At 45.5% G+C, this 16841-nt stretch overlaps 2 protein-coding genes across 2 annotated transcripts in view; one reads left to right on the forward strand and one right to left on the reverse strand.

The window, feature by feature from the left end:
* LOC127577454 (fatty acyl-CoA hydrolase precursor, medium chain-like) overlaps positions 1-16841 on the reverse strand; it is a 459511-nt gene that overhangs the window by 308560 nt on the left and 134110 nt on the right. The gene's annotated exons all lie outside the window — the stretch shown is intronic.
* The window catches only part of LOC127577315 (granule associated Rac and RHOG effector protein 1-like), a 105012-nt gene that overhangs the window by 53466 nt on the left and 34705 nt on the right, over positions 1-16841 (forward strand). The window contains exon 3 of the mRNA XM_052028424.1: positions 6579-6785. Coding sequence (XP_051884384.1) covers positions 6579-6785 — 207 coding nt within the window. The remainder of the gene's footprint in view (positions 1-6578; positions 6786-16841) is intronic.

The following is a 16841-nucleotide window of genomic DNA, read 5'->3' on the forward strand; positions in this document are numbered from 1 at the left end:
ATGGTAATAACAAGAAGAGGGCACATCCTGGGTGGTGAGGGTCTTTAGTGATGGATGCCGCTGCCTTGAGACACTGCCTCTTGAAGATGTTGGGGATGGGGAGGGAAGGTACATGGAAATGCCCTGTTCCCACCCAGTAGAAGATGCCTGCAGCAGCCAACAACTCCCTCCCGCCAGTCTCCCAAACGCTCACTCGACTTCACGGGAAGTCCATCAGTTGGGGGTTAGTAACCTGGGGTGAACCTGTATTTCTCTTTGCATTTTAACCTCCACAGTGGTGGTCGAGGAGTGATAACCTACAAGCATGTCTCTCTTGCACTTTTGAGCTAGTTCACATTTTCCCCGCCTGTGATTTTACTGCTATATTCTCTCCCACCCCGCTGCCTCTCCCTGCCTGTCACACTCCATCCCTCCTCCCAGTGCGTTTCCTGGCAGCTGATCACAGTAACCTTGGCGGAAGGCCTGCCTTTGTGTTTCTCCCAGACTGTCAAGGCTGTCTGATGGGGAGGTACAAGGCCTTGATACAATCGGCTTTCTTTGTGGAAAATTAATACTTTCTCAAGGTATGTTATCAATCTTGAGCTGCAGTGGCTAACACGACAGGAGTGACGTCTTTGATTTATGATGATTGAAGGGTCTTGTGCATTAGAGGAGGGAGGGACAGGAGAAACAATGGTGGGAGAGAGTGTGCCTCAGGATCTGGTTGTCACCAGGCTTTCAACGGTCCTTTTGTTTTGATTCGAAGGTAGTTCACAGGGTTACAATTTATTGCAGTCTCAGTCTCCAGGTGTTTCACATTGACTGTGCCATTGTTAATGAGTATGCAATGTTCTTTTACCCAGAATAAAACAAATGCCAACTTCTGGAGCCAATTAACATGTGATGGTTGTCGGAGAAATCACAGAGTTCTTTGCTGAAGATCAAAAGGACAGCAGATGCTGGAACACAAATCTTTGACCTGAAACACTAATTCTGTTTCTCTTTCTACATATGCTGCCTGACCTGCTGAGTGTTTCCAGCATTTTCTGTTTTTGTTTGAGTTCCTTCCTATTGGTCTCCACCAGGCAGATGAGTAACAAAAGCCTTTGCATTGACAGCACATGGGAAAGGAGCCAACATAATCGAGGACCCCTCCCATCCTGCTCATTCTCTCTTCTCCCTTCTCCCATCAGGCAGAAGGTACAAAAGCTTGAGGACATGTACCACCAAGCTCAAAGACAGCTTCTCTCCAGCTGTTATCAGACTCTTGAATGGACCTCTCGTACACTAAGGATGAATTCTTGATCTCCCAGTCTGTCTCATCATGGCCCTTGCACTTCATTTGTCCATCTGCACTTTCCCTATAGCTGCAACACTATATTCTGCATTCTGTTTTTCCTTTTGTACTACCTCGATGTACTTGTGTAAGGAATGTTCTGTCTGGATGATGTGCAAAGTTTTTCACTGTATTGCTATAGAAACTGTATCTGTAGAGGTCGATGTTGTGCCAAATGAAACTAGTAAATAAATGCCTAACTAATCCCTTCTACCTTCACAATGTCCATATCCCTCCTTTCCCTGCATGTTCATGTGCACCTTAAATGCCTTTTGATGAGAATAAAATAGAGAAGGATGTTGGGAAACTAATAATTCATGTAGAAATCAAGAAATAAACTGCATGTGTTGAAAATCTAAATAAAAACACAAAATTCTGGAAAACTTTAGCCGGTCAGGCAGCATCTGTGAAGAGGGAAACGGTCAACATTTTGGTTTCTGCGATCCTTCACCGGAACCATCTTGGTCAACATCTTATCAAAGACTTGAGGGAAAGGGGAATTACTGCGGGTCAATGAGGCAAAAGCGGCAGGTGGATATCCCACCAGGAGAACTTCAAGAACCCATGAACACTGCCTTGTTAAGTCCTTGTACTATTTATTTTTGTAATTTTATGTCTTTGCACTGTACTGCTGCTGCAAAACAACAAATTTCATATGATCTAAGTCGGTGATAATATATCTGATTCTGAAGCTTGGTGTTTCTGGAAGAGAAGTGGTAGTGATTTCAACAGTAAATGAAAATCAAAAAATCTGCGGATGCTGCAAATCTGAAATAAAAACAGAAAATTCTGGAAAAACTCCATCAGGATGTATCTGTGGAGAGAGAAATATTCAATGTTTTGCATCTGTAACCCTTTGTTGTAGATAAAGCACAATTGTTGAGATGTGAAATTCCCTCACAATGTTGCTCAGTTCTAACTCCTTCAACGGTTTGAGCATTGAGGTGACATGCGTATGTTCTGATTCTGCTACGTGAAGTGGTTCAGTGACTTGGAATCTGCTTGCCCTGATTTTGGGGAATACATGTGCACAGCACCTGCTGCGTGTTACACAGGGTGATCCCCTGCAGCTAATTCTGCCTTTCAGGATGTGGTGAATTTCAGCATTTATCCGGTCATACATGTTCATTGGTGTGACTAGTCTGCTGAGAAGAAATATGTGCCAGACCACAATTAAATAATTCAGTGCGTCTTAGCCACATGTGCAAATGCATCTTTAAATTATTTAGATTTTGTTGTGATGGAGACTGAGATTTGATGCATCTTTTTGACTAGTTTTCTAATAACAAAATATAACTTTTTGCCAAGAACTAACAAAATACAAAAATAACCCTCAAACAGAACCAAAAGTACAAATCAGAAATAATCTGACCCTTCCTGCTCCATAACCTTCCTGCTGGCCTCCCAGTCCCTTTTCTCCATAAACTTCAGCTCGCCCAAAATTCTCCTTGTAATGTTTCTAGCATTAAACCCTGTTCGTCCATCACCCTTGTGCTCACAGGCCTTTTACCATTCTCTCACCAACACATTCGAGTCCAAATAATCTTTGTTTAAATCTCTGAATGGATTTCCCTACCCTCCCCCAACTCCAATGCCTTGACTTTAGGGAGACCTTGGCACTCCCTTTGATGTGACTGTCTTGATCTACCATGATCAGGTTCTGAAATAACCTCTCCACCTTCTTTCTCTCCTTCAAGATCCTCTAAGATGTTTTGGTCTCCCTGCTTGACTGCAATATTTGCCTGTGTTTCTTCGAAGCTCCTTGACACTTGTGTTTATTTAGCACTTACAAAGTGAAAGTTGTTGCTGCAGGTTAAGGTTCCACAACAACTTAGAGAAGGACAGAGACAAGAGTTACAGTGCCAAAGGGTTTGAGGCGACTGCTGAAAGAGGTGGACTTGGAAGTTGGGGTAAGAGTCTTTGCAAGGGAGAGTCGTGCAGTAAAGGAGCTTTGTGGAGCCAAGCCGAAGGCTCTGCAGTGACAGTTGGACTGCAAAGGAGGGGTTGAGGTGGACTGATCAAACTCAGATGTTTAGTTGAAGCCCCTGCCTTGGTTCATTTGCTGGAACTATTTTCTGTGTCTTTGTTACCTCTAGCCTGGACTATTTCAGTGTATTCCTGGCTGTCTCCCTTGTTCTACCTACGGAAAACTTGTGGTCATCCTAATTCTGGTGTCTGTGTCCTAATTTACACCAGTTCCTATTTGCCCATTGACTCTCTATTTGCTGACCTAATCTGCCTCCCAGTCAAGCAGCACCTCAGTTTTAAAATTCTCACTGTTTGCAAAGCCGTCCATGACCTGCCCCTCTTACCTTTATAATCTCCTCTGTATTGTCACCCTTTGGAGATCTCTACACTTCTCCAACATTGGTGACTGCACCTTTGGCTACTCAAGGCTCCCCATCTTTTCTGTACCCTCTCTGCACAAGGAGGCCCTGGGTAAGCGGCAGAAGAAGCATACCTCACAAACTAACTACCCACCCACCCCATCAGCCACCTTCTGCCCACCGCTGGAAGAGTCTGCAGTTCCCACATTGGCTTCGTCAGTCACCCCAGAACGCGCACAACTGGACTAGAAGCAAGTCACTCTTGATCTGTCTGTCTAAGAAAAATATATAATTGCAGCAAGAGATTTTAACTTGTACTCAAATCTTCTTGCAGTAAAAGACAACGCACTATTTGTCTTCCTAATTACTTGCTGTACCCACATTGGTAAATTGGTTTATTATTATCACTTGTACTGAGGTACAGTGAAAAACCTGTCTTGTGTACTGTTCATACAGATCAATTCATTACATAGTGCTTGAGGTAGTACAAGGGAAAACAATAAGAATGCAGAATAAAGTGTTACAGCTACAGAGAGAGTGCAGTGTAGGCAGATAGTAAGGTGCAAGGCCACAAGGAGGTAGATTGTGAGGTCAAGAGTCCATCTTATTGTACCAGGGAACTGTTCAATAGTCTTACAACAGCAGGATAGAAGCTGTCCTTGAGCCTGGTGGTACGTGCTTTCAGGCTTTTGTATCTTCTGCCTGATGGGGGGGGGGGGGGGGGGGGGGGGGGGGGAGAAGAGAGAATGTCCCCGGGTGGGTGGGTACATGTTAACTTTCAGGGCACCCAGGCCCCCCTCATCATCAAAAGCTTTCAATCTCTTGCCAACTAAGAAATACCAACTTTTCCCACACTATATTCCATCTACCTTGTCCTCCAGTTAACCAGTCTTCGTCCCCGTGAAGCCTCTCTGCGTCTTCATCACATTCCACACTGCCACCTAACTTTGTATCATCAGCAAACTTGTACCAATTACAATTGATCCTCTCATTCAAATCCTTGATAAAGACAGTGAACAGCTTGGGCCCCAGTACTGATCTCTGCAGCGCACCGTACTAGTCACTGTCCCAACCTGAAAAATGTCTGTTATTTCTGCTCTCTGTCCATTAAACCAATCTTCAATCCACACTGATATATATTACCCACCCGTGTGTTTCTGGGTTTTATTTAATAATCTTGAGTGTGATACCTTATCAAAGGCCTTCTGAAAGTCTAGATACAGGTTCTCCCCAGGTTATGACAGAGGATCATTCCTGAGAATTCTTCATAACCTGAACAGTTCCCAAGTTGGAAAATGTGGGCACCTGGTAACATATTTAAATAAAACATATGCTAACCAAGGGCAATGTGTAGTTAAACCAGGGCGTTGAACTCAACCATTCCGATTGTATGTACAGGTTGTACATAAATCAGGTTTCGTGATCTGGGAGGGCCTATAGTCCAGATTACAGGTTGACCTTGTCTATTCTGCTATTTACAACATAACGATTTCTTGAGTCCTGATGCAGGGTTTCGACCCGAAATGTTTCAACAATTTCATATCTCCCACAGATGCTGCTCAACCTGCTGAGTTCTTCCAGCAGATCATTTGCAACAGATTTGTTAAACATTTCCCTTTACTAAATCCATGCTGACTCTCCCCAGGCATGTGATTAGTTTTGAATACCCTGTAAACCACTTCCTTTATAATACATTTGAGTTTTTCCCTGTTACCAATATCAAGCTGGACTGGTCAGTAGCTCCATGAGTAGTGGATTGCAACTTGCTACCTTTCAATCAATGGAGCTGTTCTAGAATCTGTGGATTGCACCGTTGGACAATGACCACCAGTGCATCCACTCTCTCCCCATTTCCAAACACTCAGTTGTGGGCCCTGGGGATTATCTGCATTCAGTCCCATTAATTTCTCTAGTACTTTTTTCTCTAATCCTAACTTCTTGAGGTCCTTATCATTTTACACGTATTCTATTTTTGTGTTTTCTGTCTCTCCTGTGAAGGTGGACACAAATATTTGCTAAATTCAACACTATTTCCTTTCTCGCCCGTGTAGTTTCTTGACCTTTCCTTGTCAATGCCTTAGTGCCTCCAATCATTCTGAAAATTTCCCAGTCCCCTTTTTTCTTTTTTGTAATACAATCTATAACTAACTTGATAGCTGCCCCATTTTTCTGTTTTTTTTTGCCTTTAAGAGGATATGCTATCTGTAATCTTTGTATTAATTGTTTAAATGTGCTGTTCTGAAAGCTTCGATTAGTTTTTCAATAGCAATGGCTTGGCTCAGCAAACCTCTGCTTCACAAGTGCCATGTGTAGTGTCAAGTAAATTAAACTGATAGCCGTGATGGTTTGAGCCATTTTTATCTCTTTGGCAACTGGAGCAGTGTATAATTAAAAGTGGTCACACGTGCTCGGTCTAAACTTTGTGCCCTAGTTACATCAAAGATGATGCTGAAACTGTGATAGGTGTTGATGGAAATGCCTCTACTCATGGGGGGGGGGGGGGGGGGTCCAACCTCGAGAATGGCATTGATTTTTTTTGAAAGGGAATCTGGAATTATGAGGGAGATATAGTGGGCAGTTGGGACATTGGGGGGAGGGTATGGGGACCCTGTGGGTAATGGGCAGGTGCAGGAGGGGAAAGGAACTGGGTGATCGGGGGCTGGGGGTTGTTGTGGAAAGAGGGGTGTGTGTGAGGGCCAGGGTAGATCAGAAAGAGAGAGCACGGCGGTTATTTGCGAAAGCTGGGATGGAGAGTGACGGCAGGAAGCTTGAAGCTCTGCTGTGAGTGGGTGAAACCTGGCGTGCAGAGTGAATCTGGGGACTGACCCAGCAGGTTTGCTCAGTGCTCGGCTGGGTTTGCTGCTGCTTGAGTTAACTTTGAACTTTGTGTTGTGGTGGCTCTCAAGTGACGTCCTGTGTTGTGTCCTGTCCCTCAGGTGCTGGGCCGATGTTTCCTGACCGTCCTGCAGGTCCACTTCCAGTTCCTGTCCCAGGCGCTGCATCGAGTCCAGCCTGTAGCCCACTCGTGCTTGGCAGAGGCCCAAGCCCAAGAGAGGAAGAACGCCATGGGTACTGAGCCAGTGAAGGTCGGCCACGCGATGGAGCTGGAGGAGGCTGTGAGGTCCTGGGGAGGAGCCTCAGAGGTAACTGTTCCCGCACACACAACTTGAAGCTATTTCCTTATTCAGGAGGGGTCAGAAACAGCAGCAAAGTGTTGTCTCCACCCTTGTAGAGAGAGCAGCCAGGAACTTGGGGGATGTAACTCAAAATGACCATCTGACCAGCTAATGCTTTTGGAGTTACAATCTCCAGGTTCCTTGGCACTCTCCAGAAGGGTGGAGACAACACTGCTGTTGCCTATCCTTCCCGAATAAGGACATTTATAACTGCGTTCAAAGAAAACAAAGATACAAATTGTTTTCACACTGCAGTGACCTTTTTTTACCTGAAATTTTTTCTGTCTTCAGTGTCCAGGTCATCATAGAGGGTTGGCAATCTTGGGCAGGCAGGTTAGTAGAGGGCAGGGCACTAGTTGCCTGTTGCTGACTAACATATCCTGGACATATGTTGACCGTTGCCTTGCACAGGTGGGGGCTATGATGGTGTAAGATATAGAGGTCAAAAACCAATCAGAATTGCATTCAGGTGTTTGCATGAATATGCTGTTCCTTGTTTTTTTTTACAACAAACACCTTAGTATGTGGAGTTACGTAGAATTTACTACCCTGAATAAATCCATTCAGGCCAAGTAGTCTGACCTAGCAGCAGCACTGCACATAAGCCTCCCCTCTTCCTGCTTACTCCCACTCTCGATATATTCTCCTTTCCCTCTCATACTGCCTTCCCTCACCCTGGGAGAGAGTTCCACACTCTCCACTCTGCATGAAGTTTCTGCCCCAATTCTCGATTAGAATCTATTAGTTATGCCTCCCCAGTTTTGAACTCCAGCACAAGTGGGAACTTTTTCTACATCAACCCTATTGTGAGCCCTCCATGAGTTTGAGGACCTCTGTTGGATCACTCCACTGCTTTGCTGGCCTTATCTTGTTTACTCCAGCTTTGTTTCTGTGACTCTCGTCTCCAGGATATTCAGCTGTTGTTCAATTTTTATTTTCTTTCACAGTTCCACTTGCTCAGTTTGTGCTTGATAATAGGGTCTGACAAACAAATGATGATTCCATAGTTGTGGACATAGTCTGGAATCTAGAATAAATCTCTAATCACTCTCCATAGTGAGAGTTTGGTAACGAACAGAAAATGCTCGAGGTACACTCAGGTAACGAATGTGGAGCGAGAAACAGAAATAATGTTTTGGATTGATGAACTATCAGAACTGGGAATTATTGGAAATGAAATGAATTTAACGTTCCATTGAACGAGGGGGAGGGGAACAGAGAACAAAAGGGAGGGTCTGATCAGGTGAGCAACTCGCAACAACTACACTTGCATTCTATCATCCGACATGGGGTAATGTTCCACAGTTTGCAATTCCCAAAGACATCATCTGCGTGTGAGCCGAAGGTTTAAGGTCATGGGGAGAGAATGCGTTGGAGCTGGATCTGATTTCCCCAAAGTTTGCCCATCCTCAGCTTGTGTCCCAACACAAACAACAATCACTGTGTCTGTCCTAGGTGCTTTACTCCCCTTCCTTCACTGTCCTAAAGACTGAGGCTAGTTTACCCTGTACTCAGCTTAAACACAATCAACTAGGAGCAGAAAGCAGTAAACCTTCAAAATATTCACCAAGTCTAGCAGCGTCTGTGGGGAGAGAAACTGAGGTAATGTTCCGTTTCTGATCATCAGTCTTCAACATGAAATATTAAGTTTCTTTCATCCTCCACAGATGTTGTCTGACCTGCAGGCTGTTGCAACATTTTCTGTCCCCCATTTCTCCCCCCCATGACCCAAGGGGCAATTTTTCACCCAGAAGGTGGTCCGTAGAGGGCATGGGTGAGAGGGGAGAGATTGAAGAGGAACCAGAAGGGCAACTTTATCACCAGCTAGGTCCATAGATGGAACGAGCTGCCAGAGGAAGTGGTTGAGGCAGGTACATGAACAACATTTAAAAGACACTTGGACAGGTACATGGATAGGAAAGGTTTAGAGGAATATGGGGCAAATGTGGGCAAATGGGACTAGCTTCGATGGGAATGTTGGTTGGCACGGACCAGTTGAGCTGAATAGCCTGTTTCTGTGTTGTATGACTCTGAGGGTTAATCCAATCCAAACTAATCCCATCTGCCTGCACATGGCCCATGTCCCTCCATTCCCTGCCTGTTCATGTGCCTGTCTAAATGTCTCTTAAACGTTGCTGTTGTATCTGCTTGCACCACCTCCACTGGCAGCGCAGTCCAGGCACCCACCACTCTGCTTTTGGGGGGAAAAATACTTTCCTTGTGAATCTCCTTTAAACTTTCCCTCTCTCACCTTAAAGGAGTCAGATGTGGGGTCAGAATGATTGACCAGCGATGGATGGTGGGATGGAAAGGTCACAGATGTATGACTCGAGGGTGGTTGGTGTAGGGTGGAGTGAGAGGAGAAGGCCGAGTATTCAAAATCGTTCGTGGATTGTTTCGGGCCAGGGAACAGAACAGATTCCTGCTGGAGATTTGCAGGAGTTGCCTGCACTTCAGGTAGAGAGTCACAGGAGGTTGGTGAGGGAAAAAGCTTGAGACTAAGATCTGAAAGTGAGAACGGTGTTTGAGTGGCACCTATGGAGGCTGAGGGGCGGTGTATGATGCCATGTGACCTGGGACTGGTGAGGAGGAGGATTCTGGAGGGCACTCTCTTGTAGTCTTCTAGAGTCATAGAGTTGTACAGCATGAAACAGGCCCTTCAGCTTAACGTCCATGGCTGAGAGATCTATCTACACGAATCCAATATTCCTGCATTTGGCCCATAGCTCTCTATTCCTTTCCTAGCAATGTACCTGTCCAAATACTTCTTAAACATTGTAATTGTACCCACCCCTACCACTTCCTCTGGCAGCTTTGGGAGGGCAAACCAGGGTAAGACTTGCACAGTGAATGGTAGGGCTCTGAGGTGTGTGGTAGGACAAAGGGACCTGAGAATACAGATCCATAATTCCTTGAAAGTGGCGTCACAGGTAGATAGGGTCGTAAAGAGAGCTTTTGGCACTTTGGCCTTCATTAATCAGGGCATTGAGTACAGGAGTACTCAAGATGTTATGTTGAAGTTGTACAAGATGTTGGTGAGGTCGAATTTGGAGTATTGTGTGCAGTTCTGGTCACCTACCTACAGGAAAGATATCAATAAGCTTGAAAGAGTGCAGAGAAAATTTACATGGATGTTGCCAGGACTTGAGGACCTGAGTTATAGGGAAGAGTTGAATAGGTTAGAACCTTATTCCCTGGAGCGCAGGAGAATGAGGGGACATCTTATAGAGGTATACAAAATTGAGGGGTATATATGTAGGTGTATATACAGTGGCATGCAAAAGTTTGGGCACCCCTAGTCAAAATTTCTGTTACTGTGAATAGCTAAGTGAGTAAAAGATGACCTGATTTCCAAAAGGCATAATGTTAAAGATGACACATTAATATTTTAAGCAAGATTACTTTTTTATTTCCATCTTTTACAGTTTCAAAATAACAAAAAAGGAAAAGGGCCCAAAGCAAAAGTTTGGGCACCCTGCATGGTCAGTACTTAGTAACACCCCCTTTGGCAAGTATCACAGCTTGTAAACGCTTTCTGTAGCCAGCTAAGAGTCTATCAATTCTTGTTTGGGGGATTTTCACCCATTCTTCCTTGCAAAATTATATATATTGAATACATGCAGCCTTTTTCCCCTAAGGTTGGGTGAGACTAGAACTAGAGGACATAGGTTTAGGGTGAAAGATGAAATATATGGGGAATCTGAGGGGGAACTTCTTCACTCAGAGGGTGGTGCGAGTGTGGAACGAGCTGGCAGTGGAAGTGGTGGATGCGGGTTCAATTGTAACATTTAAGAAAGGTTTGGATAGGTCCAAGGATGGGAGGGGTTGGAGGGATATGGTCTGGGTGCAGGTAGATGGGACTAGGCAGAAGATTAGGTTGGCATGGACTAGATGGGCTGAAGGACCTGTGTCATGAGTACTCTATGACTCAGCTCTTTCCATGTATCCACCACCCTCTGTGTGGAAAAACTTGCCACTCAAATCCCCTTAAAATTTCTTCTCCTCTCACCTTAAACCTGTAGTTTTAGACTCTCCTACCCTGGGAAAAAGGCTGTGATTATCTACCTTATCTAATTTTATAAACCTCTGAGGTCACCCCTCAGCCTCCTGTGCTCCAGTAGGAACAAGCCCAGCCTCTCCCATCTCTCCTTGTAACTACAGCCCTCCATTCCAGGCAACATCCTGTTGAATCTCTTCTGCACTCTCTCTAACACTACCATAACCCTTCTATAATGCGGTGACCAGAAATGCACACAATATTCCCAACTCTTGTACTCAGTACCCCCACTTATGAAGACAAGCATAGCCAGATGCCTCCTTCACTACCCTATCGAGCAGTGTCACCATTTTCAGGGAGCTATGCATTTGCACCCAAGGTCCCCCTGTACGTCAACACTTCTCAGGTCCCTGCTGTTCACTGCATGTGTCCAGCCAGTATTAGACGACCCAAAATGCATTACCTCACACTTCTGATTGAGAGTCGGTCACACTCCAGTGCTGGAATTGATCACCTGTCTGGTTTTATTTCTGTAGCTTTACATGTCTGCCATGTAGCATCTGGAAAATGCTTTGGTAACTTTCTGCCACTGGGAATCTAAGATATGTATGGAATCTTGGACCATGGTTTCATTTTGTATTACTTTTGAAAGTAGAAAAACAGCTGATTGTAACCAGGCCAAAGTGCGGTGTCCTCCGTCCCATTCTTGCGCTAACTCATCCATCGGTGCCGACCTTCACTCCCCTTGCAGCATCCCCAGAGAACGTTACCAGCCTGGTCAGTCGTGGCACTCTTTTCGCAACGTTTCTAAACTTTTTGTTTTCCCTGTTTAGGAAAAGTCAGAAACTATCCTATCAGGAAGAACAAAGGAATTTTTCTTTCAATACATTAACATTTTTGTGGTGAAAACAGAGCATTTCCTGGGAAGATAACGGCAACTGCTGCATTTTTCAGGATGCTGCCTCTTCCTTGGCACTCCTTTGGGGTTGAGGCTCCCATTTCAGTTGTGTGAGCTCCTTGGTAGTCCATGAGGCCAGTGTGGGATCCATGGAGAATGTCACAGTTGGGGCAGGAGCTTCTTGATAGGGGCCTGTCTGTTTGAGAGCAGTTGGAGATATGGTGCAGTTCTTGAACTGTTTACGCTGGGCTTCAGTGTGCTTCAGATGGAGGGACACGAACCTGGGATTCCCATGAGTTGAGGAGGATTTTACACTGCACGAATGCATTGAGAACATGTCTGAATTGTTTCCTCTGTCCACTGGTCATCGCATGTGTATAGTGCCCATTTTCGAAGCCCAGTGTCGGGCAAGTGGAAGATATGGCCTTCCCATCAAAGCCCACTGAACGTACAGGCCCAGCGTTGTGGATATTGACCTGACATAGGATGCTGGAGTTTGTTCCCCTTGAGGGGGGTGCCCTAGAATTCTCTGGTGATATAGAGGCCAGATCATTAGATATAGTTTAGGTGGAGATAGATAAATATTTGAAAGATTAAAGAGCTGAGGCTCATGCGGAACTGGCACAGAGGAGAAGTTGAGACCAGCATAGATCAGCCATGATCATATTGAATGATGGGGCAGGCTTGAGGGGCTGAGTGGCCTCCTGCTCCTGTTTTCTTGTGTCCGTCTAGCCAGTGGATGTTGAAGATTACAGAGTGTTGATGAGGTGCCTGCTGTGGGTTGCTGATGTGTCAGAAGCGACAGGGATGTGGGAGGTGCAGCTAATGCAGCTGCTGCTTCCCAGATCCAGTGACCCAGGTGCAATCCTGACCTCGGGTGCTGTTTATGTGAACATTCTCCCTGTAACTGTGTGGGTTTCTTACAGATACTCTGGTTTCCTCCCACATCCCAAAGTTGTGCAGGTCGTCAGGTTAATTGGCTGCTGTAAATGCCCCTTGTGTGTAGGTGAGTGAAAGAATCTGGGGGGAGTGGATAAAGTGGGATTAGTTTAGTATTGGAGTAAATGGGTGGTTGATAGTTGGCACAGATTCAGTGGACCAAAGGGTCTGTTTCCATGCTGTGATCACTGCTGCCCATTACACTGTGTTTTCTTGGGTTTGAGGTCAAAATGCTCAGACTTTTCCTCAGATAGCCCAAGGCTGTGCTGGTGAATTTCATCATCAGTGTCTGCTTTTGCTGAGAGATGGTTCACAAGCTATGGGTAGTAGTCCATGTGTTGCAGGGGTTTATTGAGGTCCTTTGGGGGATTGACGTAACCAATTAATTTGTAGGGTTAAGGATTGTGTACTCTTCTGTACTTGTGGTTTTTCTTTCACCACCTCCCTCCTCCTCATTCCTGAAGGGTGTTGATTTCTTGTTATGGTTCAATTTAATCCACGCTGTTGGATACCAGAGCAGTGGCAGTAGATATCTGGCGTCAAGATGTTTGGCTGCTGAACCCATTCCAGTTTGTTTGCACCGAGGAACTCTGTTAAACTTTTCAACTTCTAGAAGGGTCGTCCCATGACCACCTGCCTAAAACTGCCCTGCTCCCAGTACTCTCCCCGTCGCCACCACACTACAATCACCACGATGCCCCAACCAGTGTCTCAACACCCCTTCTCCACAGCCCTGTCAGGTCACTAGACTTGTCCTTTTTTGCCTGTGTGGTTTCATCAGCCAAATAGCCTTTACTCCCTCCCTCCATTCCCAACATCTGTATCGTCTGCAAAAGAAAATTATTAAGTAAAATGGGAGAAAGCGTTTAGTTAAATGGCGTCGTGCTTTGTTTTTCTCCTTGATTTGTGCTGGTGGAGCCTCTGGGACCCTTCTACACATGGGCACTGAGGCCCACTGTAGGATTTTCATGGCTCTGCCACCTCAACTTCAGACTAAATGCATGGCATAGGGAGAGGTCATTCAGCCCACCAAGACCTTGCAGGCACGGTAGTGTAGCAGTTAGCATAACGCTTTACAGCACCAGCGACCCGGGTTCAATTCCGGCTGCTGTCTATAAGGAGTTTGTACGTTCTTCCTATGACTGCATGGGTTTCCTCCGGGTGCTCCAGTTTCCTCCCACATTCCAAAGATGTTGTGGGCATGCTATGTTGGCGCCGGAAGTGTGGCAACACTTGCGGGCTGCCCCCGGAACACTATGCAAAAAGATGCGTCTCCCCGTGTTTTGATGTACATGTGACTAATAAAGAAATCTTATCTTAAAATGCTGCGCAGCCAAAAATCCCCATCCTAGTTAGTGGTCTGATCATGGCATATCATATTCTGTTCAGCAGGGGTTTGTTACATGAAAATCTTTCCTCAGCTCTGCCGTAATTGTAGTAATTAACTTAAATCCATCGCTGAATTACTGACCCCTCTGCTAAGAGAAGTCCTATTCACCTGACCTATTCCTCATTATTTTACACCCTGTGATTAGATCTCTGCTCAGTCCCCTATCCCACAGGAAACTGGTCCAGTCTTGTTGATCTTCCCTTCCAGATAAACCCCCAGCCTGGCAACATCCTGCTAATTCCCTCAGCACCCTCTCGTATCCTTCCTGCAGTACGGCAGCCACACCAGCACTCAAGCTGTTGCCTCACTGGTGTTTGATGCTGCTGTGAGATTCTCCTTCATTCTCTGCCTCAACCGCTGTCCCATGCGTCTTATCCCCTGCCTTGCCTATCTACCCAGCCTTCAGAGATCCATCATCAAGCACTAACTCCCTCTGTTCCTCTGCCTGTCAGAATCCCTCCAGTTATCGTGTATTCCCAACCCTTGTTTCTCATCACCAAATGTATCCGTGCTCTCCCGTGTGCTTCTGAGATGCTTCTGTGAGATATCGACCGACAGAGGTATCACCACTGCTGTGTCTGCAAAATCAGCCAAATCCACTGGCAGATAGAAACCCAGTGTAAGTGTCAGCACAGAAACAGGCCCTCCGGCCCAGCTTGTCCATGCCGACCAAGTGAACTACCGGAGCTAGTCCCATTTGCTTGCGTTTGGCTCGTATTCCCTCTAAACCTTTCCTATCCACGAACCTGTCCAAATCTTTAAGCGTTGTAATTGTCCTCTCCCTGGCCATCAACACTGGGGCCCTAAGTACTCTCAGCCGTTGGCTTTGAAGGGTCGGCCACATTGCTCAAGTGCCCAGTGTTAGACTCCTGAAACATACCTTATTCCCAATTCCATCATGGCAAGGGGTAAGTAGGCAGGCAGAGGAAATGACTTAAGTATATTCTCAAAGCCTGCTTGGAAAAAGTGTCACAACCAATGTACCTGTGGGAACCTCTGGCCCACGACTGTCAAGGAGCTGAGCCATTCAGGATGGGACTGAGAATCTCAGTGGGAACACAGAAGCCCAGCATTATCAGACTCTTGAACAGACCTCTCGTACTCCAAAAATGAACTCTTGATCTCCCAGACTATCTCGTCGTGGCCCTTACACTTTATTTACCTGAACTGCACTTTCTCTGTAGCTGCTGCACTGTATTCTGCATTCTGTTTTCTTTTTACTACCTTGATGTACTAATGTATGGCATGATCTGTCTGGATCGCACACAAAACAAACATTTTTCACTGTATCTCGGTACCTGTGACAATAATAAACCAATATGGACCATTAAACTACTGAAGGAACACAGTCTCCCAAACGACCCAGCTGCCCATTCTGCCTAACATCCCTCACCCCCCGCTCTCCCCCACTTGTGGTCGAGTGTGAGGGTACCATCTTAGCCTCAAGATGCCCCTCAAAGCCCACAGAAGCAAGTCATCATCAGTCATGAGGGACTTCCTGAGGGAGCATAGCATCATACAGCACGGAAACAGGCCCTTCGGCCCAACTTGTCCATGCCAGCTGTGTTGCCCAGCAAGCTAGTCCCATCTGCCTGCGTTTGGCCCATAGCCCTCTAAACCTCTCCTATCCATGGACTTATCTAGATGGCTTTTAAAAGTTGCTAATGTGCCCGCCTCAACCACTATTTCTGGCAGCTCATTCCAAATATGCACCACCCTTTGTGTGAAGAAGCTGCCCCTGATGTCCCTTTTAAATCTCTCGCCGCTGATCTTAAACCTATGCCCTCTTGTTTTTAGCTCCCCCTTCCTGGGAAAAAGACTGTGTGCTTTCACCCTGTCTATGCCCCTCATGATCTCTATATCTATCAGTTCACTCCTACGTTCCAGGGAATAAAGTCCTAGTCTATGCAACTTCTCCCTGTAACTGTAGCAGCCTAATTGTGCTTGGCATTTTCCGACCAGTTATGATCAGATGCACACTTTATGATGTCCCTTAGTGCTCCCATCTTATTGCTTGGTCAAGCTGTATGAACTGTATGCGAGATATTCCAAGCAGCTCGTTGGAGTTGCCAGATATCAGAATTTATTTGCTTATCTCTGTTAAACAAGCTTCTGGGCTTTCTTTGGCTAACTCTTCCTATTCACAATTGCTAACTTTGATTTGTTTTGTCTATGAGAAACTTGGAGTCCTTTTTTTTAACCGAGAAGGCTTAGTATGCTTTAACGTGACATGTTATCAATGTGTTTTAAGTCCAGCCATTGCAATTCCAGGGATGTTTTTGTGCTTTTTTTAAAAAATTGAGGAATGACTTGTTTTTATTGCATTGAATGCCTTTCTGGGAAAGGCTGGTCAGGAAGAGGGAAGCATCCTGTGTGGATATCCTGCTGAGTGCTGGGCGTTGAACGATGCTCTGAACTTGGTCACTGTTTGTTAGTTTTGGTTTAATCTTTCTTTTCTCACCTGTCCTAAAGAGAATTTTAAACAAAATCTGCTAATCTCACATCATTTTCTCCCTGCTAAAAATGTTTTCAGTTTATGCAAGCCACTGTTGGTTCTGTTTTGTAGGCATCTTTTTTTTTTGCCTAATCTGAAGTTGAGTAACTTTATCTTGTAAGGAAAAAACATTTAAAAGAACTATTGAAAATAAACTCTCCCTGTGACCGCATGGATTTCCCTCGAGTGCTCCAGTTTCCTCCCACGTCCCAAAGACGTGGGTCAGTAGGTTAACTGGCCACTATAAATTGCCCCCAGTGTGTGGGTGAGGGGTAGAAGCTGGGGGGAGTTGATGGGTGTGTAGG

The sequence above is a fragment of the Pristis pectinata genome, chromosome 13 (genome assembly GCF_009764475.1).
Source record: "Pristis pectinata isolate sPriPec2 chromosome 13, sPriPec2.1.pri, whole genome shotgun sequence".
In the NCBI taxonomy this organism is placed as follows: Eukaryota; Metazoa; Chordata; class Chondrichthyes; order Rhinopristiformes; family Pristidae; genus Pristis; species Pristis pectinata.